Source organism: Diplotaxodon limnothrissa, linkage group LG20 (assembly GCF_057381915.1).
Source record: "Diplotaxodon limnothrissa isolate DT_005_m linkage group LG20, D_limnothrissa_male_GT1.1, whole genome shotgun sequence".
In the NCBI taxonomy this organism is placed as follows: domain Eukaryota; kingdom Metazoa; phylum Chordata; class Actinopteri; order Cichliformes; family Cichlidae; genus Diplotaxodon; species Diplotaxodon limnothrissa.
The window spans coordinates 31,244,349-31,261,031 of NC_140615.1; the positions used below are offsets into that span (position 1 = coordinate 31,244,349).

General features: G+C 37.8%; 1 protein-coding gene across 1 annotated transcript; it reads right to left on the reverse strand.

The window, feature by feature from the left end:
• Positions 1-1,569: 1,569 nt before the first annotated feature.
• LOC146611203 (uncharacterized) lies at positions 1,570-16,353 on the reverse strand. The gene is made up of 7 exons (XM_085345214.1): positions 16,314-16,353; positions 4,698-5,024; positions 4,297-4,485; positions 3,432-3,533; positions 2,381-2,418; positions 2,154-2,297; positions 1,570-1,758 (listed from the first exon to the last, which is right to left on the reverse strand). The coding sequence occupies exons 1-7, from the start codon at positions 16,351-16,353 to the stop codon at positions 1,570-1,572; spliced, it is 1,029 nt and encodes a 342-aa protein (XP_085201340.1).
• Positions 16,354-16,683: the final 330 nt, after the last annotated feature.

The following is a 16,683-nucleotide window of genomic DNA, read 5'->3' on the forward strand; positions in this document are numbered from 1 at the left end:
CCCCTTTGCTTTAACTTCTTGAACTGCAGAGTGAAGGATTCTGTGTTGGTTTAGCTTTTGTGTCTCATCACTTTTAAAGCTGCATTAGGCTGGATTTACATCCTTGGAGTCTAAACAAAGCCGCAAGCCAGATGGCTAGCAAGCTCAACACAAGAACGTGACACACTGCTGTAGAAATAATGATGGATGGATATGAATAAACAAAAATAATCAAAAGAGAAAGTCACAAAGATTATGAATTCAACCTTTTTGCTCACTAAAGATAGTCATTTACAACGAATATTTAATAAAGAATACGTAAGAAAGAATTTATAGACGCAAAGGACAAAAATAATGAATTGAAATAGAAAGAAAGCCAGCAAAAATAAAGATTAAGTAAAGACTAGAAAATTGGAATACAATTGAGTATTTAGATATATTCATATTTAAAATAGTTTTATTTTTTTTCAGTTGCGGTGTCGGTGGTCTTCAACTGTCTGAGAGCAAGGATTAAAATAAAACAGAATTCAAAATGAAATGCAGAAGAACATGAGATGACAGGTGACTCAACCTTTAGCTGAGTCATCAGCTTCCTGTTTTAAAGAAGGACACCTCTCAATACATTCCTGAAGTTCACAAAAACAAAAAGTAAATAAATGCATAAAATTGTTTGTAACCAGTGGGGGGATTAAAATAAGCATAGTCATTAGGGAAAGAGGATATTTTAAAATGTGTACTGGTAAACTTACACTCATCTTTCAGCAACGGTGAAACCAACATCTGTTGAACTGACTGGTCGTTAGGGAATTAGAAGAATACCTGCTCCAGGGCAGGTTAGGTTTAATACCAGTTACCATGGTGATATACCCTGGTAAACTTTAAGAAGTGAAACTTTGTAGTACAGGAAATCCTCTTTTGCACTAGAGGCCTTTAGTAGGAGGCAAAAGTTCAGGAACATAGTGTAACATTCATTAAAGTACTGTGTACTGTGCAAGGTTAAAAGAAGTAGCCACCAGAGGGACACAAAGGTCAACATCGATACTCTGTTATTAAAAATATTTATAACTCACCGCAGGTTTATAACAAAAATATTTTGATGACAATGACTGCATATTTTAGATTTAGATAATTTTTTACATAGTGAACATAATCAATCAGATAAACTGGCTTTTGAATTCAGCCCACTGTACAATATGTTTCCTATGAAATAAGAACAGTGAAATAAGAATACAGAACCAAACTGAAAGAAGACAGTATAGGTCGTTTTTCAAATAAAACTACTGTTAGTACAAAACAACATAAACAAACAGCTTTTACTGAGAACAAGCTTCGTTCCAAAAAACTAAACATCCAGTCGGATAAAATTTACTGCATACAAAGTGTAAATAAAACATAAATATTCTGTTCCATCATCACATCATGTGAAGTCTTTTGTTTCACACTGCATTCACCGTGGCTTCCAAGTTAAACTTTGAATCATTTGTGAAAAAACCCTTCTCAAACACTTTGTTACGCCCCTCTGCAACCTCTATTCTCTTTGCAGTGACAGTGCAAGACTCTTCAGGTGTTGCGCTTTTTTCAGTTTGTATTTTATTTCAGTTTTGGTTTTATAGAGTACAGAGGAGGTGAAGCATCTTTAACATGGTTCCTGGGGCTAGCATGTATCTGAGGTGTGGAGTAGACAACATCACCTGATTTTCCACAGAGGGTGCTGTTAGTTACAGAAATGTGGGAAAAATCCACTTCAGTGTAATCAACTTCATCTGTGTCATTTTCAGCCTGAAAAATAAGTGAGGTTAAACTTTAAATGTACTTAAAAAATAAACCCATCCAGCAGATAAAACAGGAGTGAAAAAAAACTTTTTTGCTTTACTAAACTTGTTTTACTGAAACTAAACAAATCACTACAACCTTCAACCTCAGCTACTGCATTAAATTATCACCTCACAGAAGCTGAAAATTATAACGTTTAGGAACAAAGGATTTGTCCTGGACTTAAAAAAAAACTAGCCACGCCTAATAACCCTGAACCAGAGCGTGTTCACTGAATTTGGACATTTTTTATTTTTTACTATTAGCTGGCAGAAAGAAAATATCCTATCGATGATTACTAATGACACTACTCAAACAGGTCTGTTCTGGTTTCTGACCAGTCAGACCGCAGTTCTACTTACTTTACTTTGAGAATAGGTGATGAGGCTGTAAAGTTCGAGGTTTTCAACTCCAGCTCGCTGGCAGGTTTTGGGAAAGGCATCAGCTGAAGACACTTCCGCAGGAGGTGAACCACCGTCTCTTATCTCTTCACACAATCGGTTATTCTGGAAAAAAGAGAACATACTGGCCAACTGATAAAAATCAGAAGGTAATGAAGACTGCGTGTCTCATAATTTCTAAAACTAACCTGTGTGATATTGGCGTATTCTGTTTCTACAGGAGGTCCTGAAAAATGCAGGTGAGAACACAAACTTAAACACCTTCCAGGAACTACAACCAACTACAAAAAAGGAACTAAACTTGGGAACAATATAAAGAATGAAAACTGAATATCTTTCAACTTAATCTTAAAGATGTATTCAGTGCCACAGCCAAGTCACACTTGACTTAATTCATGCCTATTGTAATCTGTTACATCTTGCATCTTTTTTTCCAGCTGTGCAGATGTTGTGCTTCTGAAATGTTCAGCTTTACCGGGACATCTGTCAGCTTTCATATATCCTAACATCTTAATAAGTCAACCCAGTGAGTATCAGTCTAGTACTTCTAGCTTCTAGTGTAGAAGCATCTGAGAGTCACAGACATGGATAGGTCTACTGAAGTTAAAACCTCTGTCACTACATCATTTTTCATTTTTCTTTTAATGAATTTGAATTTTCCTAAGTCGATGGTTTAGCAATGTATGAAAACTGGTCAATGTGACTCTGTGCTGAACACCTTTCAGTCAAACAATCAAATGTTGTCACAGCAGTTTTTTCCAGATCAGAAATCAGTTTAACAACAATTTTATTTTTCTATAAGCATTTAACCATCCTAAAACTCGACACCAACATTGTACTTTGTGACCTGAATCCAATTTGTAAACTGACTACGCCTGAATTTTCACTTGTTCCATTGGCAGATTTTTTTCACTTAATACAATAAAAAATAAAATAAAATTGTAAGAAATAAGTGAAAAAAAATCTGCAATTGGAACAAGTGAAAATTCTCCAGATCCAAGATGCACTGTCTAAAAACGAGTTCATATATCTCACTGAAATGTTACTGTGTAGCTGATTGTGTCTTATTTTAACTGCGATGAGATATTTTTGACTTGAAATTAGACAAATATACTTGGTAAGTTTTTGAATTTTTGCAGTGCAGCATAAGAACTTAATTAAGGTTAACCCTGAGGTTAATCTGCAGAGTTGCTCTGAAGTGGTAAAAAACAGAGGTTTCTCACTGTGCTACAGACTCACCTTTAGGTTTAATGGCCTTCATCTTCTTGTAGAAAATCAGCAAAGCGGCTGATAAGAGGGTGATCATAATGACCAGAATCAGAATCACATAAAGCGGCTTATCTGCACCTCAAGAGAACACATTTCTTTTTACTGTCACACTCGTAATATTTGGCGATGAATTATGCAACCAAAACACAGATACTCTGAGTTACATTTCATTTGTATGAAATTACTTTTGGTCCTCCTAATTTATTTTCAGATGAAGTTTCAGTTTCGACTGTTGCACTTGAATCCTCCATCACATGCAGTGCCAACTACTCAAATGAGGCTGTCCTGTGTGTGACTATCAAGTCTAACTTTTTACGTTAAGCTTGCATGCACATCATGAGAAATGTAACGTAATGTCAGGTCGACGTAGCCCACAGCTAATGTGATTGGCCAGTTCTGTGCAGTCTTTTCCCCACTGCATTTTTGTCTACTTTTTTGATGGCATAATAGTCATAGGATCACATATAGAACACTGAGATATGACCACACAGTAACAGGTAACGACACAGAAGTGGAAGTCTATAACATCTGTCATCTAGATCTCATGTCATGGTGCTTTAAGGAAGTCAAACGTGGTCTCACTCAGCTGTTCATGTGCAGTTCCTGAGTTCTTCATTTAACTCTTGCACTGTTTATGCACTGCATTTGTTTGAAAACTTTACTCATTTTGTACATTGTGCTTAAAATTTCAAAATCAAATAGCTGACAATGCATCATTAGTTAATGAATTAAAGTTTACACGTTAAGTTTACACTTTAGTAATATGACCGAGCGATGTTTCTACTGCTCTTGAATGTGGTTGAGGTTTTTGATAAATACACAGACGAACCCATACCTGGACCTGCAGGTGTCTCAGAAGGGTTCAGGATTTCAGTGGAGGAGGATGTAGATGTAGCGCTTTCTAAACTGAAGTTAAAACTTTGTGTTGTTGTTGCTGCTGTTGTTGCTGTTGTTGAGGTTGATAGGAGAAAGGTTGATGATGAAAAAGCCTTTGGAGTAGAGCCTGGTGTTGAAATTTTTACAGCTGTGAACAAAGAAACAATCAGTACAAAAACAATCCTGCAGTTTGTATGTCTGCATGCGAGTAATGTAGGTTAACAGGTGTTTTATGGCAACGCTAAGCTTATATTCAAAAAATGACTGAATGGAGATCAATTGAAAGAAATGTTGTTGCCAATGAGATGTGAATATGTTCACATCTTCAGAAATATGAATATAATTTTTGTAGAGACTTACCTTCAGTGACAATTATCTCAAAATAATCTGGGTTCAAAGTGCTGTCCAAAGTACACTTGTACCTTCCTGAGTCAGACTGTTTCAGCTGTGTGATGCTCACATACATAATATCATAACTAAATTTTTTTTTGAAATATTGAATGCTGTATCTGTCGCTCTGAAATGTGTCAGCAGTTGTATTAATCAGAATGTTTCCCTTTTCACATTCTTCCTTACAGAAGAGCCTCCTGCTTCCACTGATAAGGAACCTGCATTCAAGTGTGACGTCTTCTCCTTCCATTTTTCTGTGTCTGGGTGTTTCTGCATTGACAAGACCATCCTGCTGTGCTGCTGAAAAGATTAGCATTCAATAGTTACCATCATCCTATAAAGACAGATCATTATGTGCTTTAATTGTACAGTTAAATTCTTCATATTGTTATTTAAATATTTAAAAAATTTAAAAAAAAACTTCCTGATTCTGACATCTACACAAACATCTGCTGACTGAGAGTTACTTGAGTGTCATTTGCTTCTAATGATGTATTCATCTCCATATTTTTTACAGTGTATTGAATAATAATTGTTTCTATCGTGGAAAATGTTTTGGGATTGTTGCTTAACATTAATATTTTCATTTTTTGAACATGCATGCTGTGGTTTTTCTTGTGAGCCTAAAAAAACCTGACTGATGCCTCATTAGTTCAAAAAAGAGGAACCAGGTGCATGTGGGGTTTCGAAAATGCTCATAGAATTTAGTTGTGTCTAAATATACATTTCCTGCTAGATTGCTTGGATACATTTGTATTTGGCAAAACAGTGAGACTGTCTATACATGAAAAGACACCTGCAAGTTTTAGTATGGGCAACGTTCACAAAAAATACAACAAATAGCCATTTCTGCATATGAGATTAGGATGAACCTAACAAGAACTAAGGAGCAAAATGCAGCTTAAAGAATATTGTTTACGTGATTTTTTTTTTTATTCTAAGGAGTTTGGAAAGAAAACCGTCTGGACTTCTTTAAGTTGCTTGAAGACGTTTCACCTCTCATCCGAGAATCTTCTTCAGTTCTAAGGTCAAATGGTGGGGACCCTGGTCTAGTAGGGCTAGACCAGGTGACCCTGAATCCTCCCTTAGTTATGCTGCAATAGACGTAGGCTGCTGGGGGATTCCCATGATGCATTGAGTTTTTCCTTTCCAGTCACCTTTCTCGCTCACTATGTATTAACAGACCTCTCTGCATTGAATCATATCTGTTATTAACCTCTGTCTCTCTTCCACAGCATGTCTTTTATCCTGTCTTCCTTCTCTCACCCCAACCGGTCGCAGCAGATGGCCCCGCCCCTCCCTGAGCCTGGTTCTGCCGGAGGTTTCTTCCTGTTAAAAGGGAGTTTTTCCTTCCCACTGTTGCCAAAGTGCTTGCTCATAGGGGGTCATATGATTGTTGGGTTTTTCTCTGTATCTATGAAGCGCCTTGAGGCGACTTATGTTGTGATTTGGCGCTATATAAATAAAATTGAATTGAATTGAATTGAATTTCATTTTCTGACTAAAAAGCATCTCATCTGTGTTGCTGTGTTTATGAAATTATGTTTATGCCAAAGTTTAAAGCAGACACTCTTGTGTACGCACTGGCTTCTCGCTGCATGTGGCTAATGAGTTTGATGCAGACAGGCTGTTGAATTGGCGTACAAGATATATAATTGTTTTTTTCTCATACAAAACTTTTGCCATAAAGCAGTAAAACAGATGTGATTGCAAACTGACACACAGTGGTTGGAGCACTTGCACGGCATGATGTATATAAGATTCACAAATGCATGAAAAATTCAATCCTTTCTTTTTTCTGAGTAATAAAGATGTTTCTCACAGAGAAAATAATGAATCCTGCAATCGAGGTTCTTCAGATTTTGTCAGCTGGAAATTTCTGTTTCACTGTATCTTTAAAGTGTTCTGGTGATTGAAGCTTAACAAAGTGTTAATGACACCAGTTTGAGATGACTTTTGCTTTGTTGAATGGTGCTTTATTCTCCTGGAAGTCACATTACAAGTTGGTAAACTGACGCACATCATCAGGAAAAAGTACTCAGAAAGGATGTGGCAATAAAACCTTGACTGCTTTGTTATCAAGGTACTTAAACAGTGACCACAGAAGACTCCTACCATGAGAGCATCAGCAGCAGAAGCATGGTGGCTTCAAACTTTGAGTTTGTTGTAGGCAGTGATTACAAAACAAGTAAAAGGGCATTCACACAGGAAGTGACTCACATTGTGCATCACTTTGCCGCTAACATTCAGCCCCTAGTGGAAATTACAGCTTCTGGTTGCCTAATCTATACTGTCATAGGTCAATCATCAATATTTTAATTTCTACTCTCATTGGTGGTTGCTTTAGTTGAAGTTTAACTCATGACCCACTCATTTTGCATCACCAGGAGGTATTTTGCTTGAAGTTACTGAATGTTATTGACGTTCTTTAAAAAGTCAAACGCTTTTTTCTCTAAAAATGATACCTTTACTATCATATTTGCGGTTGCAAAAATAATTGATTTTAACCTTAAACAACATATTTTGTTTTTTTCACTAAATATATAAACTTTGATTTACTGCTGCTGTGTAAATTGCTCAGTGAATCTCATTGTCTGAGGCTCAGTTATCAAGAATTGCCAAAGCTACAGGTGAACATGAAAAACTCCCTACATCGAGCATATTAAAAGGTCCAAAGGGGAACACTGACTTTAAAAAACTTAGCCAACATCTTTTAAACTGATAATGAGAAAAATCCTTCAAATATACCAGTAGGTTAAGTGTTTGTTTAGCTTTGTCTGACCAGAGGGGTACACTATGAACACAGACAGGCTTTCTTTGAATTACCTGGCTCGATGAAAACTAAAACCTCATTTGGAGATAACGGGTATCACATTATCAACTTCCTCTGTAAAAGCCAAGATTTCTGCTTCAGACTTTTTTTTTTTTGAAAATATTTTTATTGAAAAAAAGAAAACAACAGTACTTGCAGTTACCGAAATACAATCAACCTTTCTTCATTTTCCTAAGTAAACAAACATACATATATATATATGAAAAAAAAAAACACCCCCCCCCCCATCCCCAGTCCCACACAGATCAACACAACCATCAAACATAGAGGAATATAACAGTAACAAAAGTAGATGTAAACAGGCAATACCTCTAGACTAGCAAAATAAGAGATAAAGGGTTAACACTTGTGAAAAAATTTGGCTGTGCAACCTTTCAACGTATATTTAATTTTTTCAAGTTTTAAAAAAAACATGACATCTTTAAGCCACCGGGAAACAGTAGGATACTTAACAGACTTCCAATGCAACAATATTAGACGTCTCGCTAATAGGGATGTGAAGGCTATAATATCCTTTTGTGTGGAATCAAGTGTAAGTGAGCGAACAGGAATCCCAAATACAGCAATCAGAGGACAAGGATGAAGAGTTACCCCAAGAACAGTTGACATAATAGCAAAATACCCTGTCCAAAACCTTGTAGCTCAGGACACAAAAAAAACATGTGGCTAAGGTGACAAGGAAAACCGTGGCATTTATCACATTTATTTTCCACTTCTGGATACAATTCAGAAAGTCTAGACTTAGAGAAATGCACCCTGTGTATGACCTTAAATTGAATAAGTCCAAGACGAGCACAGGAGGTGGAAGATCGTACCCTCGCTATAGCCTGTTCCCAAGACTCCTCATGTATTCGAATTCCCAGTTCTCCTTCCCATGTACACTTAAGCTTAACATTAGTGGTTCAGACTTTTTGTGCACGCACATAAAAATAAGCATTTTCTGTGTCATATGAAATGATCTGAATGCTTTTCTGAAACTGTCTACTTTGAGTGCGTGAGACTGCAGTAGGTTTGGTCTTGGTCGCTGCTGGTGGGATCGAGGCTCTGGTAGATTGAATCGTCACATCTGGAGACTGGACAAAAATTTTCATAGAGGGCAATCTGGGGAAAAAAGAAAGCAAAAAAAATATTTAATTAATATTCAAATGAAAAAAAAGAAAAGAAAAATAGAAAATAACACAGGTGGCTGTAGTTCAGGAGACAGAGCAGGTCTAACAATTGGAGGATTGGTGGTTCAATCCCTGGCTGCTCCAGTCTGCATGACACATATCCCTTGCCAAAGCTGATGGTTTGAGTGCTCCGGTAGAGTAGAAAAGCACTAAAAACTATAAAAAAAATTATAGCAGCTGTAAGGCCCCTTTTAAGAGATACTAAGGAATCGTGTGTCTGCGGTTGCACAAAAAAGATTAACGTTAATGGGCCAATGCTACCACCTACTGTCTCAAATGTCACCCTACATTGGCTAGGAATTGCAAAGGACTGTGGGTAATCTTCAGAGTAACAGGGGATTCACGCAGAGGTATGTGCTTGTGTGTCATGGACATAAATATGAATGCAATTAGAAGTTCATCTGGCTGTGTTAAATAATAGCTTTTGTGGATTTTTAATGCTTTTGTTCATTCCAGTCTCTCCACCACCATGGGTGAGACCAAAGAGCTGTCAAAGGATGTCAGGAATAACACGGCAGACCTGAACACTTGGTTAGCTTGGTGAGAAGTTCACCACTGTTGGTGCAATTGGTGCACCGTTGGAAATGGAAGCAATATAAAATGACCATCAATCATTCTCAGTGCAACCATCCTCATGGGGTAAGGATAATAACTAGAAAGATAGTGTATCAGCCCAAAACTTCACAGGAGTTTGTTAATAAACTGAAGGCTATTGGGATCAACTGGGAGTGGGGCAAAATTCATCCTGATAAGTGTTTTTAATTTATGTGATTTTATGTAATTTGTAGGGGGGTTTTTTTCTAGATTTTTGGTTGATCTTCAATAAACTGAAACTGCCATAAAATGACTTTAGAGACTGTTCATTTCTTTGGAAGTGAACAAACCTACAAATTTAACAGGGGATCAAATAATTTGCACTGTGGCTAGATAATTCTGATGTGATGCCATCTTTTCCCACAGAGATCACTCCATGCATTTAGAGACATAACCATCCATTCTTGACATAATGTAATTACAGGGGATTGTGAGTAATGGATGATTCATGTAGTGAGCTTACCCTCTGTCCTCGAGAGATAAAATTCTTTTTTGTTATCCTTTGTCATGTAGATGCTGAGGGGTGTTCCTCCAAACTTGACCTGCCTCTTATCATTCATTCATATGCCTCTGACAGATTGTTAATGTTCAAACTACACAAAGACATCTGATACATTCTTGGTATAAATCACCAATTAGGAAAGTGAATTTGAATGTTAATTGTGGAAAACCATTTGTTCCATTAGGTGAGAGAACATCTGTATTTACTAAATAAAAAGCAAAAGCCTGACTTTTTCTGACCTACAAATTCACACTGTGCTTTGTTTTGTTACAGAGTAATAGTAAAGCAAATACAGACGAGTCACCTCAGTCTGGTTGTGGTCTGAGTTTCTCCTTCTGTCCAAATCTAGAAAAAAGATATTGATATTTTACATCATTAGATTAAATTAAGTGTGAGTGAAGTTGGTGTCTATCCTGTTGGATAAAAGGTCTGAAGATAAATAATTTGAATAACTGTTAAAGGTGCAGATAGTGGTAGAAGTTTACTCACCAACAGAGGTCTTGGTCCTCCTTTTGTAGATCAACATCAGAACAGAGAACAGCATTAGTACTACCATGACCACAATTATAACAACCAAAAGCAGGGGGAAATCTGGGTGAGAGCCTGGATGAGAGAGGAAAAAAAGAAAGAAAGAAATAATCTAAACTGTGAACCAGTCTTTGTTTATATGACATGCATAATAATAATAGCATTAATACTTTAAATGTGAAATGTCTTCTTCCCAATGAACAATTACATACATTTCAGTAGTCGTGGTAAAAACTATTACTCAAATCCATAAATTGCCTACTGCCAAATCCACGAAGTGACAGCTAAGTCGATCCCCAGCTACATATTCAGGCTGCATCATTCATCTTCTGTTATATTGGTTTGCCGGCTTATAATAAGATAGTAATTCATTGAAATTTCAGTTAAGCAACAAAAAAGGACTTTAATGTGGTATATTTCTTATTTTCATTGTAATATCAGGAAACTGACCCTCTTAAATTTAAATACTCTTTGTGTATTTATAGTAAACACTATTTGCATATTGCTATAAGGTGTTAGGAGTTTATGCAATGGTCCTGTTAGCAGTATTCTCAGTTTATATTGATTTTCTGGGTGTACTTTAAGTTGCATAGTCTTGATTTTTCAATACATACTGTATTATGAGAAAAGAAAGCAAGGTCTCATCTACATCAGTATGAATACTTGGCCAATAGGCTACACTCATAACAGGCAGGGCTCCAACGATTCGTTGACATAATCAATGATGTTGACTATAAAAATTCATTGATGTTAAATTTTATTGTTGATGCGTCATATTTTAAAACCACCTAAATGTGTTTTTGTAACTGTAATACATTACAGGAAGCTACGGGGCAGTATCACCTCTCGTCTGCCAACACTGTACTCAATACTAATGAAGAAGAACGTAGCACGACCAGGAGGGCAGAAGAAATTGGAAAAAGACATTTAAAAAAAAAATGTTAAAGTGTTTCATAGAAAACAAAGTTAAATGCAGACTGTACAAAGAGGAGCTTTCCTTCCACGACGGCACTACTACAGTGCACGGCAGCACCTGTGACATCTACTCTGAATAGATCAGTTTTAGAGTGCGTTGCATTGATACCTTGTTTATGTTAATGTCTGTGCAGTAATGGTTTTCTTAATGTTTCTACAGTAAATTGTATGTTAATATTTGAGATGAGATGAGATGAGATGAGATAGCCTTTATTTGTCAGTTGCAGGTCTTTTGCCCACAACAGTAATGTTTATGTTAATGTTTGTACAGTAATGTTTATCTTAGCTTACCTGTTGGAAACATCTAATAGATGATACTTGCTGAGCAAACACAATTTCAGTTTTGTTAGCTAATGAGAGAAACGTGATAGTAAACCATTAAACAGGAGTAGCCACACTACCAGTCAACAGTTTGGACACACCTTATTTAGTGTTTTTTCACGTAACCATTTACATTGTAGATTCTCACTGAAGGCATTAAAACTATGAATGAACACATAGGGAATTATGTAGTAAATAAAAAGTGTCAAATAACTCAAGACATGTTTAATATTTTAGATTCTTCAAAATAGCCACCCTGTGCATTGATTACTGCTTTGCACACTTTTGACATTCTCTCCATGAGCTTCATTGAGTCTTGAAGGAGTTCCCAGAGATGCTGAGCACTTGTTGGTCCTTTTGCCTTCACTCTGCGGTCCATCTCATCCCAAACCATCTTGATTGGGTTTAGGTCAGGTGACTGGAGACCGGGCCATCTGGCGCAGCACTCCATCACTCTCCTCCTTTAAATAGTCCTTACACAGTCTGGAAGTGTGTTTGGGGTCATTGTCCTGCTGGAACTCCGTGTGGCATTTATCTGGGCTCTAAACTGAGATGCTGTTAACTTGTGATTTCTGAGGCTGGTGACTCAGATGACTATCATCCTTTCCTGGGGCGGTCCTCACGTGAGTCAGTTTTGTCATAGTGCTTGATGGTTTTTGAGACTGCACTTGTGGACACTTTTAAAGTTTTAGCAATTTTCCAGGCTGACTAACCTTCAGTACTGATGGACTGTCGTTTCTCTTTACTTGGCTGATTGGTTCTTGCCATAATATGAATTCTAACAGTTGTCAAATAGGGCTTCAGCTCTGTACCAACTTGACTTCTGCGCAACACAACTGATGGGTTCAAACACATTAAGAAGGGAAGTAATTCCACCAAGGAACACCTGTGAAGTGAAACCCATTTCAGGTGACGACATCATGAAGCTCATTGAGAGAAGACCAAGAGAGAAACTATAATAATAATAATGGATACTTTATTGATCCCCATGGGGAAATTACTTGTTTTTCTCTGCATTTGACCCATTCACTCAGTGAAGCAGTGGGCAGCCCACTAAGCAGGCGCCCGGGGAGCAGTGTGTAGGGACGGTACCTTGCTCAGGGGTACCTCAGGGTAGCCGTTAAGTGGATTCGAACCGCCGACCTTCCGATCATGGGGCGACCACTTTACCTACTGAGCTATCCCTGCCCCTTAATATACAACCAAATTTGTGATTAGTAATGGTCTTTTTCAAATTCTGTTTTGTTCCGTCTTACTAGGATTAAGCACATGCATATGAATGAATTTGTCCTGAAAAGAGACTCATGCACCTCTCAAATGGCTGAAGTCATTATAGAGAGCGTCTTTAGAGTGATTATTAGCTGCTGGGGACGTCATCTCAAAAGAGTCAAAAGATTAAAAATATAGACTTTATTTCTAATAATTCAGGATGAAAAGACAAAATATTTTATGTTAAAATCATGTGGTTATAATACCGTAAAATTCAAAAATATAATATTTCTATAATTGTTAGTGATTGCAAACCTCTCGACTAAACAGACCTCCAGCTGCACAAATTTACCTTCACAGATGACACCAGCATCCTCATGGTGGCTGCAGTTGTGGGATCCAAACCCTGAGTGATGGCACTCAGAGAGCTGTGTTTCGCTGCCTGAACATGTGACATTGTCCAACCAGATGTGTCTTTTGCCCTGTTCAAATTCTGCATTTGTTGGTATGGAGAGGAGCCTGCCACAGCCCAATTGTCTACACACCACCTGCGCTTCCCCTAGGCTCCAGGCATCATCACACACTGCCCCCCACTGTCCACCATGGAAGATCTCCACTCTGCCAGAGCAGGAGTCATTACCTCTATTAACCAGGCGGACCTCCCCCTCAACTGCTGTGCTGTTATCCACTGCTGTTGTAACATTGATATGGACCTGATAGGGTGACGAGACCTTTGGTGTTGGAGCAGGTGTGGTGAAAGGAACTGCAGGATCTGTTATGTTCACCTCTGTTTACAATAAATAAAAAGATATTACTGCGTTAGTGTTGAAATCATTTTTGTTATAAACAGCAGAATTTAAGGACAAGGTAGAAATTTTTTTTTACAGTGCAATCTTATTTAAAGCAGAACAATACCTGCACAGTATGCAAGCTGGCATGTGGCTGGCTTCACAAGTTTGTAAACATAGTAGTTTCCATAGCAGTGTTTGACATGGATGATGTGTGACTCAAATTTGCAGCAGTTGCCTTCCCAAGAACTGCACACAGTGCGAGTTAGAATTTCACCCGACTGTGTGGGATGAGGTTGTGTTATCCACAGTGGAGCATGAGTTCCACACCTGTTGGGGTCTAGACACCTCTCTGGAATATGAGCACCAGATTCCCCCAGAAACAGGCGATACCAACCTTGCCAGTCAATGTTTTTATCACAGTGTAGGACCTGAATATCTGTGTTATTCGTTGAACGCCAGTCATCATTCAGTACAGTGTAGTTATGACAGGGGTCAACACACTGGGAATTACTGCAGTCCATCCCTGAAAGACAAAAAAGACAAAGGCTTTTTACTGCAAGCCAAATTCACCCATATTCATACAGCACTTTATTCTGTGCTTCAAGCACTTTTCTAGCATACGCACGGGGGGCTGCACGGCATAAACATGTTAACGAGCTAATCGCGCCAACGCATTGATGGCGTGCAGCCCTCTCACAGGGCGATTCCCGTTAACTCCCTAACGAAGATTTGCTGCCTTAATGCAGTTATAGCGTTAACGTCATTTTAACGAGATTAACGCTGACAGCACTCATTTATATTAAATATCCTCCTATGCTTCTTAGTTTGTTTTTTTCATTAGTTATCTTTAGATTTAATTCCTTTTAAGTTTTATTATTTATCGTATCTTCTATGTAAAATATCTTCTGGGTTCTGTTCTTGTATTTGTTTGACACTAGTCTCCTTAGTGTTTTCTTTTTATTGGATCCCTGTCTCTGTGTTATGGGTTTTTTTCAATGTATTTGTTTAGTTTGGTAGTCTTCTATCTCTTGTGCTCCATATTTACTTTTTCTTCCTTAGTCCCCTGTTCCCTGATAATTCCACTTGTGTTCCCACCTGCTTATTCTTTTCCCTCATTAGGCATTAATATACACTATATTCCCAAAAGTATTCACTCACCCATCCAAATCATTGAATTCAGGTGTTCCATTGCCACAGACATATAAAATTAAGCACCCAGGCAAACAGACTGCTGCTATAAACATTTGTGAAAGTAAGGGTCACTCTCAGGAGCTCAGTGAATTCCAGCATGGTATCGTGAAAGGATGCCACCTGTGCCACAAATCCAATCATGAAATTTCTTTACTACTAAATTTTCCACAGTCAGCTGTTAGTGTTAGTATAACAAACGGGAAGCTATCAGGAGCGACAGCAACTCAGGCACAAAGTGAAAGGCCAGGTAAAATCACAGAGTGGGATCAGCAGATGCTGAGGTGCATAGTGCCCGGAGCTTGCCAACTTTCTGTTCAGTCATTGGCTACAGACCGCCAAACTTCATGTGGCCTTCAGATTAGCTCAAGAACAGTGTGTACAGAGCTTCATGGAATGGGTTTTCCATGATCACCAAGCACAATGCACAGTGTCAGAGGACTCTAGAGCATTAACGTGATCTCCGGAGTGACAAATCACACTTTGTCATTTGGTAATCCAATGAGTCTTAAGAGACACACACGAGCATTCTCCTTCAAGGGATAACAAATCTGCATTCGCTTGTGATGTTTTCACTTACCTGTATGGATGGAACTTTCTGCGTTGGCGAGGCCAATGGTTCCATGCAGGCCTGTGAAAATGATAAATATTATACACTCACTATATTCCTGTAAAATACAGCACTATGTTTTATGTTCGTTAAATTCAAAAGAGATGAACTTGCTGATTCTTCCTGACATGTACACAAACCATCTGCTGAGGAAGATTTAATTAAGATCCGGCAAGAGAGAAAATGGATTTCATTTATTGGTCTGGGATGACATCTTAATTTCCTTTTAGTGCGTTTCTTTGTCAAATGACATTTTTTAAACTGTTGGCTAGCACTTCAAGTTCTAAGTTTAACACTTGAGCGATGTTATTCCCCTTGGTGTTGATAAATATGCATGCAAAAAAAGATTGTTGCTTTGTAAACATTTTCTAAACGGAAGAAAAAGGAGGAGGAACCAACTTTCTGGGTAGTTTTGAAAATTATGGTATCATTTAACTGCTTATAAATATCTGAGCCGAGGTCTCTTTTAAGACTCTTTTCTCTGGTTTGTTATGAAGAAACGGTGCAGTTTAAGTGGTTGTACAAGTTAAACTGCACTTTTTGAAATAGTATGGAAGAAAAACATCTTCATATATTATAAAGATTATTTCTAGGGAGCAAAGTGGGAGGAAACTAACAAAAATAAGCTGCAAACCGTGGTTGTGCTAAATGATGCTTGTGTAAATTCCACACAGGTTTATATTAAGGAGTTAACGTGTTTTCAGTAAACTGCAGTGTAAGTGTATTTTTGAATCTGAACAACATGCTTAACCACAGGAGATAGATGGAAACTGTTCAACAATGAGCAAAATTTACCAATGAACTCCAAATAAAAAAAGAAAACAACTAACACAGAGAAAATCTGAGAAATAGGAAGATTTACTCACTGACGAAGATGAAGCAGCTCAAAGTGTGACCGACTTTCATATTTAATGCTCCCTCTTTACCGTCTTCACTTGCAAACCAGAAACTATCTTCTCTCAGCAATGTAGTTCTGCCTTCAAATGCGTCACTCTCTGTTCTGCACCCCCCCAATGCAAGAGCTGACCACAGGCTTGGAGGTCCTAGTAGTCAGGGACTGTTTAGGGTTTGGAACAGATTTTGTGTAATTTTAACAATATGTAATTTATGACCTTGCAAGAATTGCACAAAATCCCAGTCTCATTACATACTCCGATGCAGGAGACAGAACCAACAGTATGGGTCCATTTTCAGAAGTGTCAAGGAGTTAAATTCCATAAAGAAATACACATTAAA

What these genes read in the sequence shown, in the direction of transcription:
- LOC146611203 (XM_085345214.1), bottom strand. Translation starts at nt 16,353, where the DNA reads ATGAAAGTCGGTCACACTTTGAGCTGCTTCATCTTCGTCA. An exon ending in GAGCTGCTTCATCTTCGTCA is followed by an intron (nt 5,025 to 16,313) that starts GTGAGTAAATCT and finishes TCTTTTCAGCAG; the next exon opens with CACAGCAGGATGGTCTTGTC. An exon ending in TCACCTATTCTCAAAGTAAA is followed by an intron (nt 1,759 to 2,153) that starts GTAAGTAGAACT and finishes CTTATTTTTCAG; the next exon opens with GCTGAAAATGACACAGATGA.